This window comes from Staurois parvus, unplaced genomic scaffold (assembly GCF_062004578.1).
Source record: "Staurois parvus isolate SC_StPar_1 unplaced genomic scaffold, SC_StPar_1.0 ptg000233l, whole genome shotgun sequence".
Lineage (NCBI taxonomy): Eukaryota > Metazoa > Chordata > Amphibia > Anura > Ranidae > Staurois > Staurois parvus.
Genome location: NW_028318029.1, coordinates 1,385,935 through 1,412,224, shown reverse-complemented (window position 1 = coordinate 1,412,224; position 26,290 = coordinate 1,385,935). Strand labels below are relative to the sequence as shown.

At 40.6% G+C, this 26,290-nt stretch overlaps 1 protein-coding gene across 2 annotated transcripts in view; it reads left to right on the top strand.

Moving 5' to 3' along the window:
* Window positions 1–26,290, top strand: part of NALCN (sodium leak channel, non-selective) — a 694,063-nt gene that overhangs the window by 31,556 nt on the left and 636,217 nt on the right. The window contains exon 2 of one of the 2 annotated variants that reach the window (XM_089679950.1): window positions 18,153–18,301. The exons of the other annotated variant lie outside the window; for it this stretch is intronic. Coding sequence (XP_089536076.1) covers window positions 18,299–18,301 — 3 coding nt within the window. The 5' untranslated portion in view covers window positions 18,153–18,298. The remainder of the gene's footprint in view (window positions 1–18,152; window positions 18,302–26,290) is intronic. 2 annotated transcript variants of the gene reach the window in all.

The following is a 26,290-nucleotide window of genomic DNA, read 5'->3' as shown; positions in this document are numbered from 1 at the left end:
TGCTTTGTGAGTGCACCAAAGGGTGCCAGAGTTTGATACAGATTGCGAATTTATATGGAAGAACTCCTCAAGATGTTTTTCAAGTATCAAGTTATTGTTGGGGATTTTTATAATGGCGAAATTTATGCGCCAGAGGTTGTGTGGTTTCAATAAGTGGTTATCCGAAATAGTAACTGAAACCAGCGCGTGGTCTGACCACGTTATATTGCCTATGGTTGATGTGGTAACATTTTACAGTAGCCATTTATCTACCAATATAAGGTCAATTCTCCAATAAGATTGGTGTCTAGCCGAAAAAAAGGTGTAATCTCTTTCACCTGCATGTTGACACCTCCAAACATCATAGACATCTTCATTTAATAGAAAGGGGTATAGGGTTGGGTTAGTCTTTTTTTGAGTTTTTGTGGGGTATAGGTTTCTGTCAACTATGAGGTTGAAATCACTGCATAGTATAAGGGAACCAGAACGATTTTTGGAGGTTAATTTGAAGAGCTTGGTAAAGTATCTTTTTTGATGAGTATTAGGTGCATATGAATTTACAATAGTGTAATCTGTATTATCTATAGTACATATAAGAATCGGGGTACCGGCCTTTGGGGGTCTGAGATATTTTTATGAAGAACAAAGTTTAGTGTATCTCTAATAGCAGTGAGTAATCCTCTTTTTTTCAGAGGCATTGGCAGTATATACATGTGGAAACCTTTTGTGTCAGCATTTAGGAGGGGCCGAATCTACGAAATGAGTCTCTTGAACACAGACTATATAACATTTATCTTTAAATGCCTGTTTTCACATGTTTGTATGTTTGGCTGGATGATTCAAGTCATTGACATTAATAGAGATAATTTGTATACTCATTGAAGAGATATATTTACCGATATTACTCAGGTCTTAACCAGGGGGCCCCTAAAGCGGCAATACATTTTTATGCTCATGTCAGTTAAACCATTTAGACTATCAGGAATTACATGATAGTAGAAACAAAAAGGAAAAAAATAAACAAATACAGATAACTGAACAAATAACAAATCAGTAAAAAATAGGATCTTAGCCAAGATCCGAATGCAATGAAAATTGCGTAGTACTTTTGGGGCAAATACAAAACAAGTGACCTTGCCATTGGCAGGCATTCTTACAGGTAGTGTGTTTGGTAAGGGTAGTACTGTCAGTGCCTTGCTTAAACATGTGAAATTACATTTAAGCGGGAACCATGAGATAAGATTGCAAATATACGGTCAATGATTAGTTTGGCGTTTGTGAGTGACCAGTTCCACTCTGGAGATGATCTGGTGGTGGTAGAATGTTGTGGGTTGCTTTCTGGGAGAATGTCCCACTCTCTAAGACATTGCAGACCTTCCTCTAGGCTGTTGATTGTGATGATTGTGTCATTTCTGGTGACGATCAATTCAGTGTGGTGACCCCAACGATAACTAATTTTGTGGTTTCGTGGAGCTTTTGTTATTGGGAAGAGATTTTTACTGAGTTGCATGGTGCACTAAGATTAATCTGTGAAAACCCGTAAAGAGGAGAATTACGCAGGCAAATCTTGGGGTTTGCACGCAATTTCCATGATTTTTTTTTTTTACATGAAAAAAATGAATTCTCATCAAGACATCTCAATGTATTTTATCTGGCAGATAGGAGGGTTTCGGAAAGGCGATGTATTCTATTGATGGTCAGATCTGTGTTTGTAGCATCAGGTAGGAGGGTACAAAAGAGCTCTTGGGTATATGCTATCAATTGGTCAGGTTGTATCGATTCTGGAATGCCTCTTATTTTAATGTTGTTACACAGTGATCTATCCTCTAGGTCTGTGACTTTATCTTTAAGTCATTCAATTTCTTCATCCCTTTCGTTGTGGGCATCTACTAGGGTGTTAAAGGAAGTGGCGTATTCTCCCATTTTTGTATCAACATGGTCAACTCTGTCACCAAGATCATTAATCTCTGATTTGATTTGTTGCATAGAGTGATATCTGAGTGTATGGATGATCTTAATGAAAGGAGCATCTCCTTCATTAATGTATCAGAAATAGGCTGACTAGTAGTAGGAAAGTTAGCCACTGGATCTGAGATTACGTGCAGAATGTGAAGTATTAGTTTGAGAATCTGTTACAGCATGCTGTGGGTTAATATCTGTCATTCTAGGTTTAGATTTTGCTGGGCTCTCAATAGAGGAAGTAGAGAAAGAAAGGGAGACAGGCTGCAGTAAGATAGAGCTGTTTTTCTGCTTAACAGGCGTCACAGGAGAAGCTGAAGAGACGTGCCTGTGTGCTGCATGAGAGGAGGAGGATCCTGAGCTGCTGCTGCCATGCTGGGGATTGCTGTGATCCAGCCGAGGGGGAAACTCTGTTAGTTTCAGGAATTTCCTCTCAGCTTTCCTCTTCTTTGTCATCTCCCTGAGGGTCACCAGGCTGTTACCTCTCCTCTGGTCACTTTTGGAGTGTCAGGTCTGCCGCTGCTGCGTGCTGGCACTGTGAGTACAGCAGAGCTGTGTGGTTATGCAGCCATTCAGCTTCCACTTCGGCCACGCCCCCCAAACCCCAATAGATGAGCTAATTTAATAAGCTGTTGATGGGTACTGCCTTTTACACACCTTTGCCGACATACATGACCCACATACAACCCATAAAATGACAGTGAAAAAATAAATACTTGTGTAGTGCTACATCCAGAGGAGCCACTTGTATTTTTGCCCAGGGCTCCCCTTGCTTTGCCCCACAGTCAGGTACAAAGTATTTTCCACAGCCAGGTACACACACTCTTTTGCTCATTGCCTTCAATGATCAGTCTAGGGGATGTTTGTTTTTGGAGTTTTATTGTAGAACTGGGGATAGGGATTGGAAATTTAGTAGGATGCTCCAAGATTAGAACTATTCACACTGAGGACATCTAGCTGGTCTATTAGTTGAGCAGTATTGAAGTCCTGGCTGAAAGCAGATAGCTGACTTGTCTTTAAATTATAAGAACAAGTAATTTAGGAGTGGTCAAAGTCCCTTTATCGGTAATAGTAGTTGGGCTGAGCTCCTCAGGTACAGGCCTGTTAAGGCAGACTGTGGCAGTCCAAAAGTAATAGAAACTGAGCAAAGTCCTTTGCAGCAGTAAAGGTTGGACAAGCTCTTCAGTACACCTGCCATTTTTTCTTCTCAGACCCACACTGACTATCAAGCACCAGAGGGGTAGCAAAGCACACAGAGTCACTAAGATCTCTCAGTGTCTGTACTCACAAGTCCAAGAACAGAATGGCAGCCTCCCTCTAATCTTTCCAAGTGACTCTCTCTCCAGTGATGGCAGACAGCTCCCCTCAGTCAGCTTACTGTAGAACCAGATTCACTCTTCCTAACTTCAGGCCCTCAAGTTACCCACCTGAGGCCTGCATGGCAGCAAGTGCCAGGCGAGGCAAGCCTGTCTCTAGCCTGGCTGGGTGCAATCCTCTCTGGGGAGAGACACTTAAATCATGTGCTCACAGAACATAAATACCACTCGCAGCATGCAATGGGGCCACCCTCCCTGGCAACTGACCAGGGCTGTATCCATATTAATGCTGCTCATATGCCTATTTCCCTCCCAGGTTCTGGAAGGCTCTCATAGCTTCTTGAAGGTGGGCAGAACCCAAGGCAAACTCAGCAGCACCAGAGCATAATGAGCAGACATGACTAATCCATCACAGCACCCTGTTAAGGATAGAACACGATTAGATTTTTCCTAACAGTCTCTCTGTTTAGCAGAGAAACACAGCTATAATTGTCCTAACTTGCAAATTCTAGCACCTAACTAGGAGGGTATTGTACTACCTTCCCTTTATGCTAAAACTCTCTGCAAGAGGACTGCTGTAAAAGAAGAAAAACATACCAATTGTTTGATAGTTGACGTTTTTGCAAACTGAGACTAGGTTCACATTTTTCTGCAGTGCACCATAATGCAGTGCATGTACATTTGTGGATGTTTTGGTGTCTTCCCAGTCCATTCACTTCAATAAGCTACCTAAATGCAGTAGATGTTAATAAATGCTAATGTGCTGTACTGGAAAAATGTGAACCCATTTTTTTTTATTTGTAGTCTTGGATAGAGTAAGGAACGGTAAAAACATATCTCTTGCTTTTGTGCTGTTTGCTAAAAATGTGTTTTTCCATCTATGTACCACTTGGAAAGTACTCCCTACTTTCTGCACTGGAACTGGAGGTCCCAACAAGACCAAAGTGATCGGTGAAAAGGGACAGAGGTTCTAACTCCAGTATCAGTAGTCTGCCTAAAGACCTAAAGTGTCATCTCTAGGCAAAACCTTTTTCCCCCTTTGGATAGAGTGGAAAAGGGCTGGACTCTGTAAAATTTTTATTGCTGTTGGTGTCCCCACTGGGAAGATTCACCTCTCTGTACTGGTGACCCTTGTCACCAAAAAATAATGAGGGAACATTCTAAATTTTATAGCTGTCCCCAGAACAAGAGTTAAGGGATATTCAATAGGGGCACCTGTTCTGGGGACAACTGTTTAAGAGGGGAATCCCCCTCTCTTTGTATGATTACCTCTAACTGCCTACCGTGTTTCTAGGACAGGAAATGAAGGAAAATCTCAATAATAGCACACACAGGAAAAAAAAAAAACCTGGTAGGGGTTTTAACTATTCCCTATTCTGTACAAGAAAAAGTGTTTGCTATACATACACATTATTCTTCCTCAAGCCACCATTGTTTCCACCCTGTTTTCCAGGCTAAAATTCACCTTAAATTTTCACCCTGGGGTAAAGGAAAGCAAGACTGATGTATTAACTTGATTCTTTAAGCCTGAAGTATGAGCTTCAAATGAGCTATAAAGTAGCTCATTATTTAGGCCCAACTTCTATGGTGACTGCCACACCTATTCAGTTGAAACTGGTTTCTCCCCAGCAAACACTGTTTACGTTTGCAGTCATAAAACACAGAATTCTAGATTGAAACAATTGCTCAAGACTGAAAGAGCAATATACATTTCCATACAGATAATTTGTTTCTCATATGTATTTATGGACATCTTTAATACTAAAATTTACTTTGAGCCCATACCCATATACCAAGGTACTCAGGGTACCAATATTAAAACACCTCTTTTGGGCTCCTGCACTTACCTCTCTGAGCATGCCTTTTACACATTACTGGTGATTTGCTCTCTTACCTGACAACAAAGTTCCCCATGGTTACTTCCTTTTTTCCTTTTTCTGATTTTGGCCCTCACTTTGGGTGTATTGCCCAGACCATTTTCTAACCTTTATTTTGTGAAAAAGTTTTTATGTATCTTGGTACTGGTAACAAGTTGGTCTGCATCATATTCCCTGTATTTATTATGGTGGTTAGCGATGACTTGGCTTGAATTTTGTTACCTGTATCCTGGTCTGCTTTTCCTATGCTTGATATTCTGGTTGCAACCTGTCTTCTGGCTTCGCATCACTTTCCAACTTCAGTCTGACTTATCCCAATACATGGTATGCTCCAGCTTTGATTGTAAATATATTAGAATTAGATGAATTCACAGTCAGTTTTCCCTGTCTGTGTTAAAGGAGTCTGCTTTTTTTTTAGGCTCAAGCATTTCGTGCCTAGCTGTCTATCTTCATGAATACCTTTGCTGTTTTATTAAAATGTATTGCTTTATAGGTACATGCAACAAATAATGTTAGGACTGAATAGTTTTTAAAATGGTTTTTCTAATGTTGACTAGTTAGTTTTATTCTCATGAAATATTATAGGGTGACAAAAGTTTCTTTCCAATACATTAAAAGTTAAAAATTTCATTCAGTTCAGTTTCATTTTATTTAACTTCTGCAATTCCTCTTTTTGCATAAAAATAACTATATGTGTCATAGTAACTTGTTGTTATATATTTGTAATTGTACAAATTTAAACCCTATTATTCCAATTTAAATATATTTTACTGTATATGTACTGGAGAAACCATATGCTTAAAGTAATCCTGTTAAACAACTGTTCCCCTGTCCTAGAGGTGCCTGTGAGCACACATAGATGCCTTCCAGTCTCTGCCCCATCTGTGTACCATTAGGATGATGGAGAATGGTGTCTACATCCCACTGTATTTGAATGTTGCCCTAGGTAATTACAGTGTACATCTTTATAAAAGATACTAGCTTGCTGGCCATTAGTAACAGGCATTTTCATGAATTTGTAGAATATGGTAACTACACTGGTCATATGGCTTTGCACTTAATGCTCTCTACTATGGACACAATAATTGATGTTGTGTGCACTAGTTTTTGCTTAGCAGCACCTGACTCACAACCTAAAGAAGCCCCTAAGGGCTCTAAAAACCTCAAGACTTTTCTAATACATGCACAGATTGATTGTGCTTTTTATGAGAACTGGTTCTAACCTGAAAGGATATTTAACCTTTTTGCTGGTATATATTATTTAGCAAAGAAATTTAAAAAGAAATGGACTGCTCATTAGTGAACCTTGCCATGTTCATTCTCAATCAATTCCTTACAGTTCCTACTTAGTATGTGCCTTCTATAAATATTTCTCTTGTTAGGCATCTGGAAGCCCTTGCAAGTCCAGTCCTGCAGTCGGCTGTTGCTGCTACGTCTGTTTGTTCAGACTACTGCTACCTGGACAAGTCAAATGGAACAGAGACCAAGAACCTGTCTTTGAAGACCCTCTCCTCTTATTACAATTGCAGCTTTTGCTCTCTGCATTTCTTGTTTTGTGCTGACACTCTGGAGAATGTCAATAGCCAAGGCTCTAGCAGGTCCCTTATCTTTGTGCAGATACACTGGAGTTTGTGGTTAAAAAACATGGTCTGCTAAACCTGCTTGTATGTCTCTTACACATACCTTTTGATAGTGAATGCCTATATAGAGAATACTTTGATGAATCCATCAAGTAAGTCACTGTTTAAAAGAAACACCCACCCCATAAGGAAAAAGCCTCCTACTTTCGCTCTCCCCAGGTGTCAACTTCCAAAGCAAGGTTTAACACCTCCTTTCTTCACAAGTCATGAACTCCCAAGTCCACCAAGCCTGCTCAGAAGCTTCCTCAAATTTAAGGTATGTCTCCACTCCTCAGAGTGGGGGACATCTGTTGGTGATTTGTATGAGTCTGGATTCAAGATGTCTGGAATCTCTGGGTTCAATCTGTCATTTCAAAGGGATACATCATAGTCTTTATCTCTAAAAAAGATTTCTTTATGTACCCATATTCTGGATAGAATTAATAGGATCTGTTATTGCTTCTCTCAGATAAGGGGAATTGCTGATATACAAGATGCCTATTTATGCATTCCCCTCTTCCTCTCACATTAACAGTTTCTACATTTGCTGTGGGAGACCAACACTTCCACTTTGTAGCACTACCATTTCGCACACCTCTGTACCACAAGTGTTCACAAAACTGGTTGCTCCAATTCTGGCTTTCCTGCGAACACAGGGACATTATATAAATCATAGAATGAGGGCCGAACATCTTTTCAGTGTTTGGCTTTGGTTATAGATGAGTGCCAAAAATGACTGTAGAGTATGGAGAAATCATAATAAAACAATTTAGACATCATCAGCACTCTGTTGCAAACATATAACACTCAAGGCAATGTTTCAGGGCTGCACATTGTCTCTCCCGCTCAAGGTATTGTGTCGCACTGAAGAAGGGAACCTGTGTGTCCCAGAAATGTTGGCGTATTTGTGTGTATATGTTTGCAACAGAATGCTGGTGACACCTTTTCATTTTCCAAGCAAGCCATGTCACAGGTAACTTAAAAAGACCTACCACTGAAAGAATCCTCAGCTACAAACTTGTCTGCTAATGTCCAATGTTTCTTCACACCTTTGGCTGAATACTCAACTTTCTGCTTTCCAGCCCTCACACCATCCATAATACCTGGGTGAAATATTAGATAGAGACGAGAAGCTAGTTGGGTTCTGCACCTGACTGCCCTCTCCACTTATCTGGGTGTAAGAGTACTCACATTGTCATCTCCTGATAGCTCAATGGTTTGGTGGCTGCCTTCAGACCTTTTGCTGGGCTGGTTCCTTCCCTGCTCTTCAGGATTGACCTTCCTTGGAGATGTTGGTACAGTGGAGATCCTCTTCTCTAGTGCCTGCCTGTAAGCAGGTCTCTACCCTGGGCCCCCTCCCAGGCTCCACACTCCATCCTCTCTCTACATCTTCCACCCAACACTAACCTGACTCTGCACAGGCTCTGCCACTTTTACCCTGGACACTATGCCCAGCGCTCTGTCAGGGGATTAGCCAGGGTCCCTCAAACATGCAGATCTGGGCCTCCTCCTCTCCTCCACACTCCTCTTCCAGAAAGTTCTGTAAGTTTCTGGGGGGGTGGAAGGGCTCCAGAAGCCCTGACCTGTTAGAGCCTCCCAGCCTGTCCTGAGGTGACCTCTACCTCGCTCCCAGGCTGATTCATCCCAGGCTACTACTCAGTCTTTGCCTAAAAAAATTAAATAACAAACTCTCTCTGGCTAAGCCAGAGGGAGCTACACATAATATTATGCTATAAGGAAATAATAATAGTGTAAACTCAATACATGCAATGACCTAAAAAATATAAAAATTGAAAACCAAATATAAACACAAATAAAACTGTGTTGTGTGCTTAAAAATCATTCATACATTAAAGTGTGTGTAATGCCATACTATGTTTTCAAAATAAAGATACACATAGAAGAGTGGATATATGTACAGATGGACAAATGTGTATATGGACCATAATGATCTCAAACGAAAGCGTACATTAAAGTGTATATAATACAAACCTAGTACTCCCTCTCAAAATAGAAGTAAACATAAAGAAGTGTGTATATTCATGCAGATGGACAAATGTACATACGGACTATAATAAATAAACAAGCATAAAAATGTTATTTAATATTGCAAACAAATATAATAAAGCCGAATAAAGCAAATTATTTGTTCAAAATGTCCATACAGTTGGATAAATATTCTGGTGAACAGTCCAAAATCAAGATGAACAATCCCAAAGGAAAAGGAAGACACACTTCAAAGTGTGAGACAGAGAGCATTCAGTATACCAGGAATAGAGGGTGCCAGGCAATCATACCACCCACATGTAAGGTAAACTCCTTACCAGAGACTCTGATCCCACAGAAATTATAAAGCACCTTGCTGTGGGACAGCAAGGTTAATATTTAGATACGCCACTCCATCTAGTTATGATCCTGTATAAGTGTGCTCAGCACAAAGAAGTTAAAAACAAGATGGTACCACCATCATGCAGTATGTTAAAACTAAGGGCTTTTAGTATGGTAATATACTTACAATAAGAAGACAATCACAGGCATATAACAAAGGATAAGCACTGCTGGATTCCTGCCAGAGAGCGTGATAATGCCACGTGTTCTAACGCGTTTCACTGTAAACAGCATTTTCAGAGGATAGAGGCATCTTGTAAACGGCGTCTTCAGAGGATAATGTGTAAACTGCGTCTTCAGAGGATAGAGGCCCATAGATTGCCCAGTACTTTCCCTGGCATAATGGATCTCCAATCCTTCCCTAGGATTGGGAAACACTTTCCTTCACATACCCTGGAAGATGGTGACAGTGGATGCCAAACTTACAGGCTGAGCAAAGTTTACAATTCCTTGACTGTGCAAGGGACGTGGACCCTTCAGAAGTTGAAATGTTTCAACAATATTCTGGAGCTGAGAGCCACCAGATTATCACAGGACTTACCAGCCAGGGGGCAGTCAGACAATGCCGTATCAGTGACCTACTGAAAAAGTCAAGGGGACACTAGAAGTCAAGCTGACCTAGAAAAAAACAAATCTGACATTCTCCTAAACAGAAATTCCCATTCCAGTTCTCTTGACCATCCCTGAAATTGACAGATCGCAGGGGGGCTTCCTAAACTGTCAATGCCTAATCCCCAGGGGAGTGGTCTTTGCACTCAGATTTTTAGGAATCTCTGTCAAAGGTGGGGAAAACCAGATGTAGGCATCCTGGTCCTCCAGGTTGAACAAATTAATGACCAAAACTGGGGATCCTCTAGCTCTCTATGTAGATGCTCCCAGTGATTCCTTGGACTCAGTTCAAATGGGGATATGCCTTCCCTCCAATGAAAATCCTCTATCTACACAAGATAGAGCAAGAAAGGGTCCTTGTGACCGGAGTCATAATTGATCATATGTACAGCACCATAGCAGTTGCAGATCAAACAGAGGCTAAAGTTAAATTCAGTCCGGTAATTCACTTGCAATAGCCGAGGCCTGAACATCCACCTGGTAAATCTTGAGGAAGCTGGATTTTCTTGCTCTGAGTAAGGTGGAAATAATCAAGTCAGAAATACCCCTATCCTTAATTAATTGGGTCTCCACATCTATGACGTTAAAGCCAGTGACTAAGAAACAAGATGTAACAGGGGGCCTTGGCCTAGTGAGTCTGGTCTCTTTTGAAGAGGCCAAGGCTCCTACTCCAGAAGCCTGAGTATGCTCTGCATTCCCTCCCACTTCCTGTCTCATGGGAGGCTTGCAGAGCAGTGCAATCCGTTTTGCCAGTGTTCCTGTGCAGAGATGTGAGTCAAACTGACGATATGCTGCATAATTCTACACAGCTCCACACTGGACATGCAAATGTGATCACATTCCTGGTATGTCTGGAATGTAAATGTTTTTTCTTTCTTTTTAAGTAGTATTAACCCTTTTGCTGCCAATCATTTTTGAGTTTTTGCACACATTTAGGCCTGAAGATTCATTAAAACCCCCAAACGTGATATATTTTCTGAAAATAGACACATTATAGAATAAAGTAAATAGTGGTAGTTACATGATATTAGCACAATGGTTTAGGAAACACAAAATTGAAAGACTATAGGCACATGTTTTTACTTTCAACTGCTTGGTTAATTTTGCTCTCTCCCCCCAGCATGGACGTGTCAGCTTTGTAGCCTTTTAGTCTTTAATTTTAAACACAGAGCAGGAACATAGGAAGAGCGGAGAGAGCTGGGCACAGAACATCTCTGGTACTGTTGCAAACTTTGACTTCTCCACAGTGCCTGAAACTACAGTGTTCAGTTAGGGCTTGTTTTAAATCTTCTAGAGATATATTTAATCCAAAGATGTCTTCAGCAAAGATAACCAGTGAAGAGTGACATGCTTAGCGTCAGTGTGACAGATGTGTTGGATCCCACCATTAAGGAGAAAACCAGCTGCTCACCTTAACAGCATGACCCCTGAACCAACAGGAAAGTCATGACACGCTTTCCCCTAAGGGGTAAATCCTGGATGAGACCGCTGCTCCTGGTGCTGGAAGCGGTTGAAAAGTATGGTATGTATGTCAAATCAAAAAGGTAACAGAATAGTGCTCTCCTTTTTAAAAGTTTATTGAACAAAGAAAATAAAATCACACGCACATGATTCAGCACTGTCTCCAGTGCGTATAATAGCACTTGTGTAGAATAAACACTGATCTTAGATAGCTGAGGGTGACATTATCAACATGGCTGCACCTCCCATACACTTTACGTCCTGAACGTCAGTGGGAATGGAACCTCAACATCAACCCACATTGAAATAGCGCTGCCTCTACCTAGGAGACCTAGAGTGCTGCTGATCACTTGCGATGGAACATTGGGATAGAAAAAGCAGAGTTCCTGGTATCGGTAACCACACAAATCCTTACAAAATTCAAACTAAAAATATGTAAATTAATATAAACAATGTGGGAATGACTGAAATGAGTCATATAATATATCAAATGGCAATTAGAAAAAACACTCTGCAAGCTATAATTTAAATTTAAAACAACAAAAACAAAATATGAAAACGCATTAAATAAATTTGTTAAAATGGTAACTGGACAAAAATTTGTCCTGTAAAAAATACATGCATAAAACCCGTGGCTATCTATCACAGTATATAGACTATAATATTAAATTACAAAATAAAACAAAAATTATCTATTAGAGATAAAACCATTTAAATCATATTCGACATTTAAACCTGTGGGAGCAAGAACATTGGTTTTGTATATACAATCTGATTCTCTATGGCTGAGCTGTCCAATGTAAATCTCCCCTCCAATACTTGCCAACTTTCTCAGTACTCCAGAATTTCAAACTACCAGGGTCTTTATTACGGTGAATTTTGAAATGTTTAGAAACACTATGGGTTTTAACCCTCTTTTTAACATTATTCACATGCTCTCCTAGAGGGGTCTGGATGTCCTTCTGACATATCGGAGGCCACATTTACACTCCAACATATACACAGCACCCTGGGTGCTACAAGTAATAAGCTCTTTTATTGTATATTCAGTATTTGTCACAGAAGATAAAAATTGCTTATGTTTTTTTTTGTTAACTTGGGAATGTTTGCAAGCTGTGCACAGGGCCCCTTACACAGCTTTAGGCTTGGGCTTCCCCGGCCTGACCACCAACATTCTCTAAAGCCCGCCCACTCCTGTATACCCATGGCTCTCCCACATCTGTATACACATATCACCCCTACACCTGTATGCACTCAGGCCCCCCACATCTGTACACCCTCAGCCCCCTTCACACCTGTACACACTCGGCCCCTCCAACACACACCTGTATACAATCAGCACCCCCCCCAAACACACACACACACTACATACACACATCTGTATACAATCAGCACCCCCCCAAACACACACACACTACATACACACATCTGTAAACACACACAGCTCCAGCCCCCCCCCCCCCTTACGCAAACAGCCCCCTCTCTTTGCTTGCACACACAGCCCCTAGTTGTAAATGAGGTATTCCTAGTCCCAGCTCTTGTTACAGAAGGCTGACACATCGCTGAGACAGAGGAGCTGCAGCCAATCATAGCACATAACATAGCACAAGCAGCAAGAAGTAGCCAGAGGTGGCAGTAATGAGCTTGATGTGTGAGCTCAGTGACACAGAGCTGCAGCAGCTGCCAACTTCTCCTCTGTAGTGCACCACGCAGCTTGCCTGCACCCGCTCCTGCCTTCTCTTGGCCTTGTAGGTGTCCAAGCACCTGGATGCTCAGGTCCCCTACATTTGTATCGGCTGTCCCCCCCCCCCCGATGGGGGCTCTGGCTGTGCATTTACCACAGACATAAAAACCAGACAAGAAAGGAAAACGTTTGTTCTATGTATGTGTATGGAGATTTGCCACCCCTGGTGCTAAAACATCTCTGAGGTTAATTACTTTCATAGAAATAAATTTAGGATGGGAAGATAAAACAGGACTGAGAACCCTGTCTTTTTGTAAAATACTCCAATTTTTGCCCAATTAGCTTTTCAATTATCTTATTTCACATTATAATCCAAGATCATTTTATACTCATTATTATTGGGGATTTTAATTTGGGAGTTGGACACATGAGAATTCCTATCATAGGTCTAACTCTTCGGATTTCTGAGTCAACGGCTACTTTATTGTAACCCTTCTGTAAGAACCTACCAGCTAGTAACTGAGATTGGGAAATAAAATCCTCCTCCAAAGAACAATTACACCTAAGATGGATAAACTGCCCCCTGGGAACGTTACATAACCACGTTTTGTGATGGCAGCTATTCAGAGATATATAGCCATTACTTTCCGTTGATTTGTAATACAATTCGTGTTCAAAAATGGCCATTCTCCTTGTAAATTTCTAAATCAAGGAGCACCGTATGATTTACTATTGCCATTAAGTTTTTGCATTAATAACTCCAGGCTATCAGTTTCACCATCCCAAATTATGAATAGATTGTCTATATATCTTTTATAGAACACAAGTTGACTAGGACAACCTTGAAAAACCACATAATCCTCCCCAGCAATAAAAAGGATGGCTACACTGGGGGAAAACCGAGCGCCCATCCCCACCCTTTCACTTGGGAAAATAAAGATTTGATATAGGACATGACTCTTTTTCCCTTTTCCCCATTTCTTTATTTTTAGTTTGATTATTACATATCAACAGTTTTGTAATGATATGTGTGGTTACCGATACCAGGAAGTCTGCTTTTTCTATCCCAGTTTTCCTTTGCGAGTGATCAACAGCGTCCCAGGTCTCCATGGTAGAGGTGGGACTATTTTAATGCAGGTTGATATTGAGGTTCCATTCCCGCTTATGAAGTCCCACCCAGGATGTAACATGTAAGGGAGGTGCAGCCATGTTGATGTCAGCCTCAACTATCTAAGATCAGTGTTTATTGTACACAAGTGCTTTTATATGCACCGGAGACAGTGCTGAATCATGTGCGTGTGATTTTATTTTCTTTGTTCAATTAAACTTTTAAAACAGAGAGCACTATTCTGTTGCCTTTCTCATTTGACATACATGCCATACTTTGCTACCGCGTCCAACACCCGGAGCAGCGGTCCCAGTGGTCTCATCCAGCATTTACCCCTTAGGGGAACGCTTGTCTTGACTTTCCCATTGCTTCAGGGGTCGTGCTGTTAAGGTGAGCAGCTGGTTTTCTCCTTGGTGGTGGGATCCAACACATCTGTCACACTGACGCCATGCATGTCACTCTTCACTAGTTATCTTTGCTGAAGACATCTTTGCATTGAATATACAATATATTGCCGAAATATAGGGACAACCCTCCAAATCATCGGATTCAGGTGCTCCAACCACCTCCATGGCCACAGGTGTATAAAATCAAACACCTAGGCATTTGGACTGCTTCCACAAACATTTTTGAAAGAATGGGTCACTCTCTGAAGCTCAGTGAATTCAAGTGTGGTACCATAATAGGCTGCCACCTATGCAGTAGGTCCATCCGGAAAATTTCCTTGCTACTAAATATTCCACGGTCAACTGTTATTGGTCTTATAACAAAGTGGAAGCAAATGGGAACAACAGCAACTCAGCCACGAAGTGGTAGGCCACATAAAATGACAAAGCGTGGTCAGTGCATGTTGAAGTCGCCAACTGTCTGCAGAGTCAATAGCTAAAGACCTCCAAACTTCATGTGTCCTTCAGCTTAGCACAACAACAGTGTGTAGAGAGCTTCATGGAATAAGTTTCCATGGCCAAGCAGCTGCATCGAAGCCTTACATCACCAAGTGCAATACAAAACGTTGGATACAGTGGTGTAAAGCACGCTGCCACTGGACTCAAGAGCAGTGGAGTTGTGTTCTCTGGAGTAACGAATCATGCTTCTCTGTCTGGCAATCCAATGGACATGTCTGGGTTTGGCAGTTGCCAGGAGAACGGTACTTTCCTGACTGCATTGTGCTGAGCGTAAAGTTTGGTGGAGGGGGGGATTATAGTGTGGGGTTGTTTTTCAGGGGTTGGGCTTGGCTGCTTAGTTCCAGTGAAGGGAACTCTTAAGGCATCAGTATACCAAGATATTTAGGACAATTTCATGCTCCCAGCTTTGTGGGAACAGTTTGGGGATGGCCCCTTCCTGTTCTAAAATGACTGTGCACCAGTGCACAAAGCAAGGTCCATACATGGATGAGTGAGCTTGGGGTGGAGGAACTTGTCTGGCCTGCACAGAGTCCTGACCTCAACCTGATAGAATACCTTTGGGGTGAATTAGAGCAGAGACTGCGAGCCAGGCCTTTTCATCTGATATCAGTGTCTGACCACACAAATGTGCTTCTGAAAGAATGGTCAAACATTCCCATAGACACACTCCTAAACCTTGTGGACAGCCTTCCCATGAGAGCTGAAGCTGCTATAGCTCCAAAGGGTGGGCCAACTCAATATTGAACCCTACAGACTAAGACTGGGATGCCATTAAAGTTCATGTGCATGTAAAGGCAGGCATCCCAATACTTTTGGCAGTATAGTGTTTCTCTACTGACTTATTTATTTTTCTATTGGTTTGCACTGCACTTTTTCATTTTATATATCAGCTTTAAGGGCATTGTGAAAACTGACTTTAGTGTTTGGTTTACCTCCATTTTTGTTGATATTCATTGGTATTTTTGGTTTGCACTGATTGTGTTTTGCTGCTTTGTTTTAAATCCTATTTACTGTTTCAAATGTATATAATTATCTAAATATCAATGACCTGGGCCACAGTTCTACTGACAGTATAAAATTGGTGGGGAAAAAAATGTGAGTTGACAGACTTCCTAGTAAACTTGATGAGTTTTAAAGCAGACAGCCATCAGGCACAACTCGGCCTGATCCCAGGCTGTTCTTAAATCTGGTCAGTTGGTTCAAGACAATTTCCGTAGGCTTCTTATATGAATTGTATTGTACATAAAAAAGACTATTATTATTCAAGATAGCAGAACTGATTCATATTTATAAAATATTCCTACTGAGAACCAAAACAGTTTGCTAGGCATTAGGAAATTCTTACAGATAAATGGTTGCAATTTTTTTATGTGTCCAGAACAGCAAGGAGCTTAGACTTTCATCTCTGTATACACAGAGGTCATTGGACTGTGGTTCATTCATGTTTCTGTTTCTCTGTGCTTGCTTTTGGTGAACCATTTTTTAAATGCAGACAGATGTGTCATGGTGATAATTTAATAGACTCAGTGGGGATTGCAAGAGATTGCAGTGCACTTTCCCGCTGCAGTCTTAAAAATCCCAAATGCATCTGATTGCAGTTTGCATATTTTTTTATTTCCTTCAAAGTAGCAAATCTATTTGGTAACCTGACTATATACAAAGAGATTTGTGTCTTAGAAAACACAGACCTTTCGTTGTATACCTTAAAATGGTTGGTGACCTTATGACTACATGCATCTATACAAATCGCAGACAAACAGATTTTCTGTATTACACCATACAACCTGATCAAAATTATATATTGAAATCACTTACTCTAGACACCATTGGTCGCAGCTGTCAGAAAATCCTCTGAGCAGTTTACAGGCAAAGGGGCTTTTACCAATTCTGATGCAGCAGATGAATAGAAAACTGGTACAGCATATGCAGATTAAAATATGAAGTGTTTCATGTCTGTTAGGGTGAAATGTGCCACAAATTGGTTTCACAATTTTCAGAATGAAGTATCTGGGTTTTAGAGCAGTGTGTGAGCTTTCCATTCATCTACTGCTTTGAACCTGATCAAAAATGTTCACAAGTACTTTAGTTGTTTTCCCAACCCAGCCATTAATATAGCATACTTCCTAGGACTTAACATCCAAGCACATGTTTCAATAATCATTTTAAATTACATTTCATTAGTATTATTTTATTAAAACTGGGTTTCATAACTGTAATGTTTTACCAAATAAAAGTTGAGCTAAAAGTTGGAGAATGAATGGAACCAGACTTTTCAAACCTTTGCTAATCACACATATTATCTAAGCCATGGAAATTTGATTTGTGCATTTGCCAAGTGAAACTGTAATTGCTACTCTAGAAGCATTAGTGGAGGCCTTTCAGTGTTAATTGCATATTTTAACCAATAACAACACGCTAACCCAAAGAATACAGTCTTATGGTGCCTAACAGCTTGATAAACAGCTGTGGTTGTAAATAGTATTGTGGTTGTAGTGACAACATAAATGACATAATCAAGGAACTATTGATTGGTGGTTGACAGTGGAAGACTTCTATAGTCTTTGAGCAGCTATCAATTGATGTAGCTACAAAGAAAAAAACCTATAATTTGTACCATTGTGTCCCATGTATAAACAGAGTGGCTAAACAGGAAAAATATACTGTATACCTGTTGGGTAAATGGTTAACTCTGAAAGTGAAACAATTACAACTAATAGAACTAACCCAAGCATCACAAATGATAATCTAATGGTGTAGGAGTGGAGAAAAACACATTGACATAAGTGGAAGTCTCCAGCATTTGTCATAGATATTTCCCGTAATAAAAATGTTTCCAACACAAATGGCAACGTGTGTAATTAAGAATCAGATTTGAAATTAATTTCTGAACATAAGAGTCATGACAGGCATAGACAGATTTCTTCACTTTATCATATGCGTAGCATCAGTTTAGGATTTCCTAGTAGAAAGATCGGAGTGAATAGAAATATTAATTAACCATGTTTAGGAATACTGGAGGCAAGGATGCAACATTTGATATCATTGTAATGTTTGTAATGTCACCTGTTATGCGTGTCAGAATCCTAGGTGTTTGCCATCTCACCATATGTATATGTTGGGAGGGGTTGTTGTGATTGGTGTTTTTGTTGTGTATCTGGTAACTGTGTTATCTGGGGTGGGGGGCTAACTAGTTATGGGAGGTCAGCAGCACCCTGTGAACATTGCCCACTCCCTACCTTCATGTCAGCTGCAGAGCATGGAACTGGGGTGGCTGCTGCTTCTGTAATCTTTCGACCACTGCAAGGCATCGCAGGAAGAAGCCAGACAAAGGCAGACGGACTTGCATAGAAAAAGAGGAAAAGCTAGAGAAGAACTACAGAGAAACAAAGAGGCATGGTATGTGCTGCTGTTTTTGTATGTGAAGTGCCTTGAATTTGATATTTTTTCATAAATGCTTTCATAAAGTCAAATATTTTCTTTTTTCTATTTTGGTTGTTTTCAAATCCATATTTAACAATCTAATTTAACTGGTATCTGTTTTGCTTAGGTTAAATGTCATGTTTGTTTTTATACCTTTACATTGCTAAAAAAAAAACAGTTTGGCTTTTTTTTCTCTTTTTAATTCCTTGGGCAGTGAAGATCATCTTTCCAAAATAAAAGTTTGGTTCACCCAATGGACATACACTTTTTAGCCACCCTAAGTCATAATAATATTAGTTAATTTGTGTTGGATTTATTATACAGTATTTGGCCTTATACGGGGGGGTCTTCAAAAAGTTTCTGTGTGTATGTATGTGTGTGTATATGTATGTATGTGTGTATAGATATATATCAATATATATATATATATATACAGTCAGGTCCATAAATATTGGGACATGGACACAATTCTAACATTTTTGGCTCTATACACCACCACAATGGATTAGAAATGAAACAAACAAGATGTGCTTTAACTGCAGACTGTCAGCTTTAATTTGAGGGTATTTACATCCAAATCAGGTGAACGGTGTAGGAATTACAACAGTTTGCATATGTGCCTCCCACTTGTTAAGGGACCAAAAGTAATGGGACAGAATAATAATCATAAATCAAACTTTCACTTTTTAATACTTGGTTGCAAATCCTTTGCAGTCAATTACAGCCTGAAGTCTGGAACACATAGACATGACCAGACGCTGGGTTTCATCCCTGGTGATGCTCTGCCAGGCCTCTGCTGCAACTGTCTTAAGTTCCTGCCTGTTCTTGGGGCATTTTCCCTTCAGTTTTGTCTTCAGCAAGTGAAATGCATGCTCAATCGGATTCAGGTCAAGTGATTGACTTGGCCATTGCATAACATTCCACTTCTTTCCCTAAAAAACTCTTTGGTTGCTTTTGCAGTCTGCTTTGGGTCATTGTCCATCTGCACTGTGAAGCGGCGTCCAATGAGTTCTGAAGCATTTGGCTGAATATGAGCAGATAATATTCCCCGAAACACTTCAGAATTCATCCTGCTGCTTTTGTCAGCAGTCACATCATCAATAAATACAAGAGAAGCAGTTCCATTGGCAGCCATACATGCCCACGCCATGACACTACCACCACCATGCTTCACTGATGAGGTGGTATGCTTAGGATCATGAGCAGTTCCTTTCCTTCTCCATACTCTTCTCTTCCCATCACTCTGGTACAAGTTGATCTCGGTCTCATCTGTCCATAGGATGTTGTTCCAGAAGTGTTAAGGCTTTTTTAGATGTCGTTTGGCAAACTCTAATCTGGCCTTCCTGTTTTTGAGGCTCACCAATGGTTTCCATCTTGTAGTAAACCCTCTGTATTCACTCTGGTGAAGTCTTCTCTTGATTGTTGACTTTGACACACATACACCTACCTCCTGGAGAGTGTTCTTGATCTGGCCAACTGTTGTGAAGGGTGTTTTCTTCACCAGGGAAAGAATTCTTCGGTCATCCACCACAGTTGTTTTCTGTGGTCTTCCGGGTCTTTTGGTGTTGCTGAGCTCACTGGTGCGTTCTTTCTTTTTAAGAATGTTCAAACCAGTTGTTTTGGCCACGCCTAATGTTTTTGCTATCTCTCTGATGGGTTTGTTTTGTTTTTTTCAGCCTAATGATGGCTTGCTTCACTGATAGTGACAGCTCTTTGGATCTCATCTTGAGAGTTAACAGCAAAAGATTCCAAATGCAAATAGCACACTTGAAATGAACTCTGGACCTTTTATCTGCTCACTGTAACTGGGATAGTGAGAGAATAACACATACCTGGCCATGGAACAGCTGAGAAGCCAATTGTCCCATTACTTTTGGTCCCTTAACAAGTGGGAGGCACATATGCAAACTGTTGTAATTCCTACACCGTTCACCTGATTTGGATGTAAATACCCTCAAATTAAAGCTGACAGTCTGCAGTTAAAGTACATTTTGTTCGTTTCATTTCAAATCCATTGTGGTGGTGTATAGAGCCAAAAATGTTAGAATTGTGTCCATGTCCCAATATTTATGGACCTGACTGTATATATATCTCTATATATATATATATATATATATATATATATCTATACACATTCACAGTTACCGGCCGCTTTATTAGGTGCAACTGTTCAATTTCTTGGTAACACAAATTGCTAATCAGCCAATCACATGGCAGCAACTCAATGCATTTAGGCATCTAGACGCGGTGAAGACAACGTGCTGAAGGTCAAGCCAAACATCAGAATGGGAAAGTAAGGGGATTTAAGCGACTTTGAATGTGGCACAATTGTTGGCACCAGACGGCTGGTCTGAGCATTTCAAAATCTGCTGATCTACTGGGATTTTCATGCACAACCATCTCTAGGGTTTACAAAGAATGGTCCAAAAAAGAGAAAATATGCAATGAATGGCAGTTGTGTGAATGAAAATGCCTTGTTGATGACAGAGGTCAGAGGAGAATGGGAAAATTGGTTGCTGCAACATTCAAAAGGAAGGGTCAGAATTTGGTGTAAACAACATGAAAGCATGAATCCATCCTGTCTTGTATCAACGGTTCAGGCTGGTGGTGGTGGTGGTGTAATGGTGTGGAAGATATTTTCTTGGCACCAGCAAGGTGTACTTAATAAAGTGGCCAGTGTATGTGTACTGTGTATATATGTGTGTGTGTGTGTGTGTGTATGTATGTATGTGTATATATATATATATATATATATATATATATATACTATATATAATAGAGTTTACAAAAGTGCCAAAACTTTCTGAAGAACCCTCGTACAATACGCTCTTATTTTAAAGGGCTAATTCTTAAGAAAAGTAACCTATGCCAACCAATACGTAACCAGCTAGTGCTGGTCTAACTTATGAAGAAATAATTCTAATTGATTGCTAATGGATGCTTCAATTAGATACTAGCACTTAGGAATATGAGTGCATACAGAGGATGTGCCTATTATATTTTTCTGACGAATCAAGATTGGAATCCTTTTTACAGTTCTCAAAATAACTTTGTTAAGCCTTTATAAACGTATTAAATTATTGCATGAATGGTTTTAAATGTCACCAGACGGCAACTACTGTAAGTCACAAGCTGTATTAGAAGATTTCACTATCTTAAATAAAAAAACTTAAGTATTTGAACCTTTAGTGAAATGATATCTTGAAAAGAGGATAAATTAAGTCAGGCTGTGCAATCCTTTAATTATATAAAAGATCAGTTAGAATTTTTTGTTTTCTTAGCAAACTTTAGTTTTTCTATTGAGGATCATGATAGTGATTTCTTCCTCTCCATCCTTATCCTCTCCCCACCTCTTTCACCTATTACTATTAATCAGTTACACTAGCAAAAGTACTACGCAAGCCCCTGATCAGTTACACCTTCTAAACCACTACTGTCTTAAATGTCTGTTTTCCTTTTGTCCTGGACCAATACAACACAACAGATCTGACTACTCAGTCTACCCAAGTGCCTGCTCTCCTTTCCCTGTAACTGGCTCATCCACATCACTCCTTTCTTTGACAATGCACCCCCTCTTAGACTGCTGTGTTCCTTGTTCAAATCCATCCCTCTCCTGCCCACTCATAATCACTGAGATGGAGTCATACATGCCCGCTGGTTACCCTAGCAGCCAAGGTGTTTCTGCAGTCCCTCTAAGTCTGCAGCTCCCTAAGTGGCATGGTGGAGAAGATTCTTTATGTGCCTGGAATGATAATGAAGAGGAATGCATAGAGCCTGGAAGGCTCTAATTCTGGAGGAGACCTGCTTCAGTTCCCCAGCAGCTGAATGATAGTTGTGAGAAATGGAGTGGAGCACCTCTTTTCTCCCCACCCAACCAGCCTGTCTGTCCGCCCATTTTCCCACAATTTGGACAGTCGTAATTTACTTTAGTCTTGCAGGACCAGCACAAGATGGTTTATATCAAGTGCGTTTTTAAATTATTTTCTTTGAACTTTTTAATAAATAATCTTTAATGTGTTGCCTATTTTTAAACCTTTTTCTAGGTTCTTTCACAAAGCAGAACAATTGGATACATTTGCACAATTGAAGTATTGATCAAATAACACATGTACTGTAGCAGGAAATACTAAATTATACCTAAGGCAAGGCTTCATCAATTGGGTACATATCTCTTAAGATTCAGCTGAGAAGAACAACCACATTTTTCAGTCATAGTGCAAATATTTAAACCATCTTGTCCAAATGGCTGACAAAAATTGGGCAGGCCATGTTAGCAAGAAATAATGAACAAACCAGAAAAAGAGGGGGTAGAGAAAGATGAAGAGAAGGAAAGCAAAAAGAGTTAAAACCAAACACTTTAGTGTTGCACATCAAATTTTCCCCTCCCCTTAGCAACCCCCCATTAGATCAGATTGCTCTTGTATCCATACTCCCCATTAGATCAGAGCCCTCTAAATCAGCACACCTCCCACCTTGAATTAGAGAACCCCCATTAGATTAGAGTCCCTTTATATTAGTATCCCCCTTAGTGACCCCCCCACCTTAGAGACCCCCATTAGATCAGAGACCCCCTTTATATCAGCACCCCCTGCCCCTTAAAGACTCCATTAGATTGCCATACCAGGCAGGAACCACTGCAAGCCAGGAAGTGGGAGCCAGAGTTGGGGGGGTGGAGCTGGAAGGTGGAACAGCTCTGCATAATGCTGTTTTCCTCCCACTGTGTACAGCAGCACAGTATGTGTCTGGGTTTTTGGCAGACTGAATCCTGGACACATGATTCAAACCCAGACTGTGAGTGAATCCCAGACAGGTGGCAACCCTAAACTAGGGCAGGAATTTGAGCCTTCCTCTGTCCACACCACCTACACTCCCAGCTGTGTTCCAACCAAGATAATCATAGAGAAATATATGACCTATAGTCCTTGGAGAACATAAACTTGTTACAGTAAAACCATTTTTTTTGGTGCCTTGCCTCCTAATGCTTAATAGCCACTGTCAGTGGTACCCTGATTTGAATGTCCTCAATTGCAGCAAACCATTGTCCCATTGATGGGGGGGTCAACACACTTCCACAAGAGAGGTATGCATACTTTGACTGCATTAATCAAATGCACCAGAAGAGATTTCTTATAAAACTTCTTTGGCATAGGATTAAGGTGTAGCAGATGTGCGTTGGGTCAGTCACCAAGGTGACTCGGGTTGACCCCCAAATATGACTCTTGACCCTCTCCCACAAAAGGTGCACCAGCGGAAACTCCCAAAAAATGTGAAGGAGGGTCTTGTGTTCCCGTTGACACCAACAGCACAAAAGGGAAGTGGCCAGTAACATTTCATGTAAGCAGGAAGGTACTCTGTACCACCTGGTCATGAGTTTATACCAGGCCTGGAGACTGCTAAAGACTTATGTGCAAAAGAAAAAGAAATGTGATCCCTCTGTTCTTCTGTTAGATCAAGACCATGGTCAAACTCCCACTTGCTCAAGAAAGAAGGGACAAAACCATCTTCCAGGCTCAATATCAACTTATATGTTACTGACAAGCCATGATATAGAGAAGAAACATCAATACAATGATTTTTGAATGAAGAGAAAAGCCGCAGTAAATGGTTTAATGGAGGAGAAGAAATGGTGAATTTGAAGGGCTTGCCAAAATGGCAGAGGGTGTGGGGGGATTATACAATGTATGTCATTGATGGACTTCCACCTAATACCCTTTACAAATTCTTCTGAGTTGAAACTGGTTGGAAATAAAAAAAAAATTTAGAGCAATGCAATCTGACTGTTGGGGAGAGTGAGGAACATTGCCAAGGAAAAGGGGAAAGGGACTGTGTCCCATTCCAGCCCCACCCAGCATTATATTAGGGAGTGTTTAATCCAGTCCAAGATCCTGCAGAAATGAACACCCTAATGGTACTTAAAGGGATCCGGGAACCCTAGACCTCGATGAGTTTTAGGTAAAGCTAAGAGGTGGTGAGAGATCCTCCTGGTGCCATGAGACTATGAAAAAGTTAAGGAACTCTGATTTAACTGATCATAGGAAGGATTTGGGATGTGAATTGGGAGAGCTTGTAGAAGGAACAGCATCCTAGGGAGAATGTCCATCTTAAGTATATTGTTCCTTCCAATGCATGTATACAACGTGCATGTGCCATCTCTTGGGATCTGAATGGATAGTAGTTAAAAGGGGCAAGAATTTCTCCTGAAAAACATCCAAAAGGAATGGGGTAATCTAAACCCCCAGATACTTAGTGTTACTAAACCCAAGACCCTGCATTCACTATATCTGATCTCCCACAGTACACAGAACATGGAAGTGCAACTATTTTAGTAAATATAAACTACTAGATACCTTTTCTCATCAGCAGTTAGAGCAGTCTTGCGACTTTCAGCTGAGCACTGGTTAAAGCATGTAGGAGGAGTTTTCTTTCTGCTGTAGGAAAATGCAAAACCCCTGACCTCTGTCTGGACAGTGCTGATTGGCCCTGTGCTGATCACATGCATTCTCCCAAGAAAAGAAAAACCTTTCTAGCAACACACACTAAACTGAGCATTTGCAGAAGAGCTACGAGTTCAGTCTATCTTACCAGCGTGGACATTTGAACAAGAGGAGGGGCAGAGAAGTCAGGATCAAACAGCCTTTTTACACAATGCAGAGGATTAACCCCTTAGATTCCACAGTGAGTATAACAAGCATGCTTTACTGCATATACAGACTGATGTTACTGTTATGGGTTTAGTAACAGTTTCATTTTAGAGGGTTTGCAAGTGAATGGGAAATTTGCTTAGATAAGGCTCAACCTAAACCGGGGAACATTCACAATCATAGCTTCAGTTTTCCCATATTAATTTTATAATTAGAGAGAGCAGCACACTGCCGAAGTTCCTGAAGTATATTAAGGATAGTGATTTCCAGGTAAATAACAAAAGACATCAAATCATCAGCATATGTAGCCACCTTATGAGAGTCCCCCTTGCCTTTAACATGAAAGTATACAAGAAATATAACACCAAGGACAATCTCTACATAAAAGACCTTGCCACAGGTCAGTCCACTTTGCTCCAAACTCATAGTAAAATTTCCTAGTATAAATTTGGGCTTTGCCTTTTCCGTCAGCAGTGTCTGCAGCTTACTGTCAATATCCAAAGATCCACCGCAGTCTGGGCCACTAGGCATTGTTTATGTAACATCTCCAAGGTGCAGACCTGGTCTAAAAGGGAGGACACTGATGCCATCTCTCCCGCTTAACCTATGCACCCAGCTTAATCAAAGTGCCCTGGATCAAGCATTTGTGGGCTTCCCACAAAACCAAGGGTGACACATCTGAGGAAGCATTCAGTGTAAAATATTCACACAAGGCCTGCTGGACCTACTGAGCATATTGGAGGTTTTGGATAAGGCTCTCTTTCAAACGCTGAGAATCTTTAGGCTGTGAATGCTCACCCAAAATAATTGAAACGTGAACAGGGGCATGATCTGACACAACCATAGTATCAAAGGCAGTCTTCTGAACAAGCGATATCATCGATTTGTGTACTAGAAAGTAATCTAGACATGAGTTTGAATTGTTTGGTGAGGCATAAAATGTGTAGCCCCAATGTCATTGTGAAAAATCTACCAGTTGTAGTGATATACAGTCATGGCCAAAATAACTGGCACCCCTGCATTTCTGTCAGATAATGCACCGCTTCACCCAGAAAATTGTTGAAATTACAAATGTTCAGGCATTCTCTTGTTTATTTCTTTTGTTTGTATTAGTATGACACAAAAAAGCAAAGAAACAAAAAGCCAAATCTGACACATTCCATGCAAAACCCCAACAATTGGAGGGACAAAATTATTGGCACCCTCAATTTAATATTTGGTAGCACAGCCCTTGGAAAAAACTAACTAAAATCAATTCCTTCCTGTGACCTTCAATGAGTTTCTCACACCTCTCTACTGGAATTTTGGACCACTTTTCTTTTGC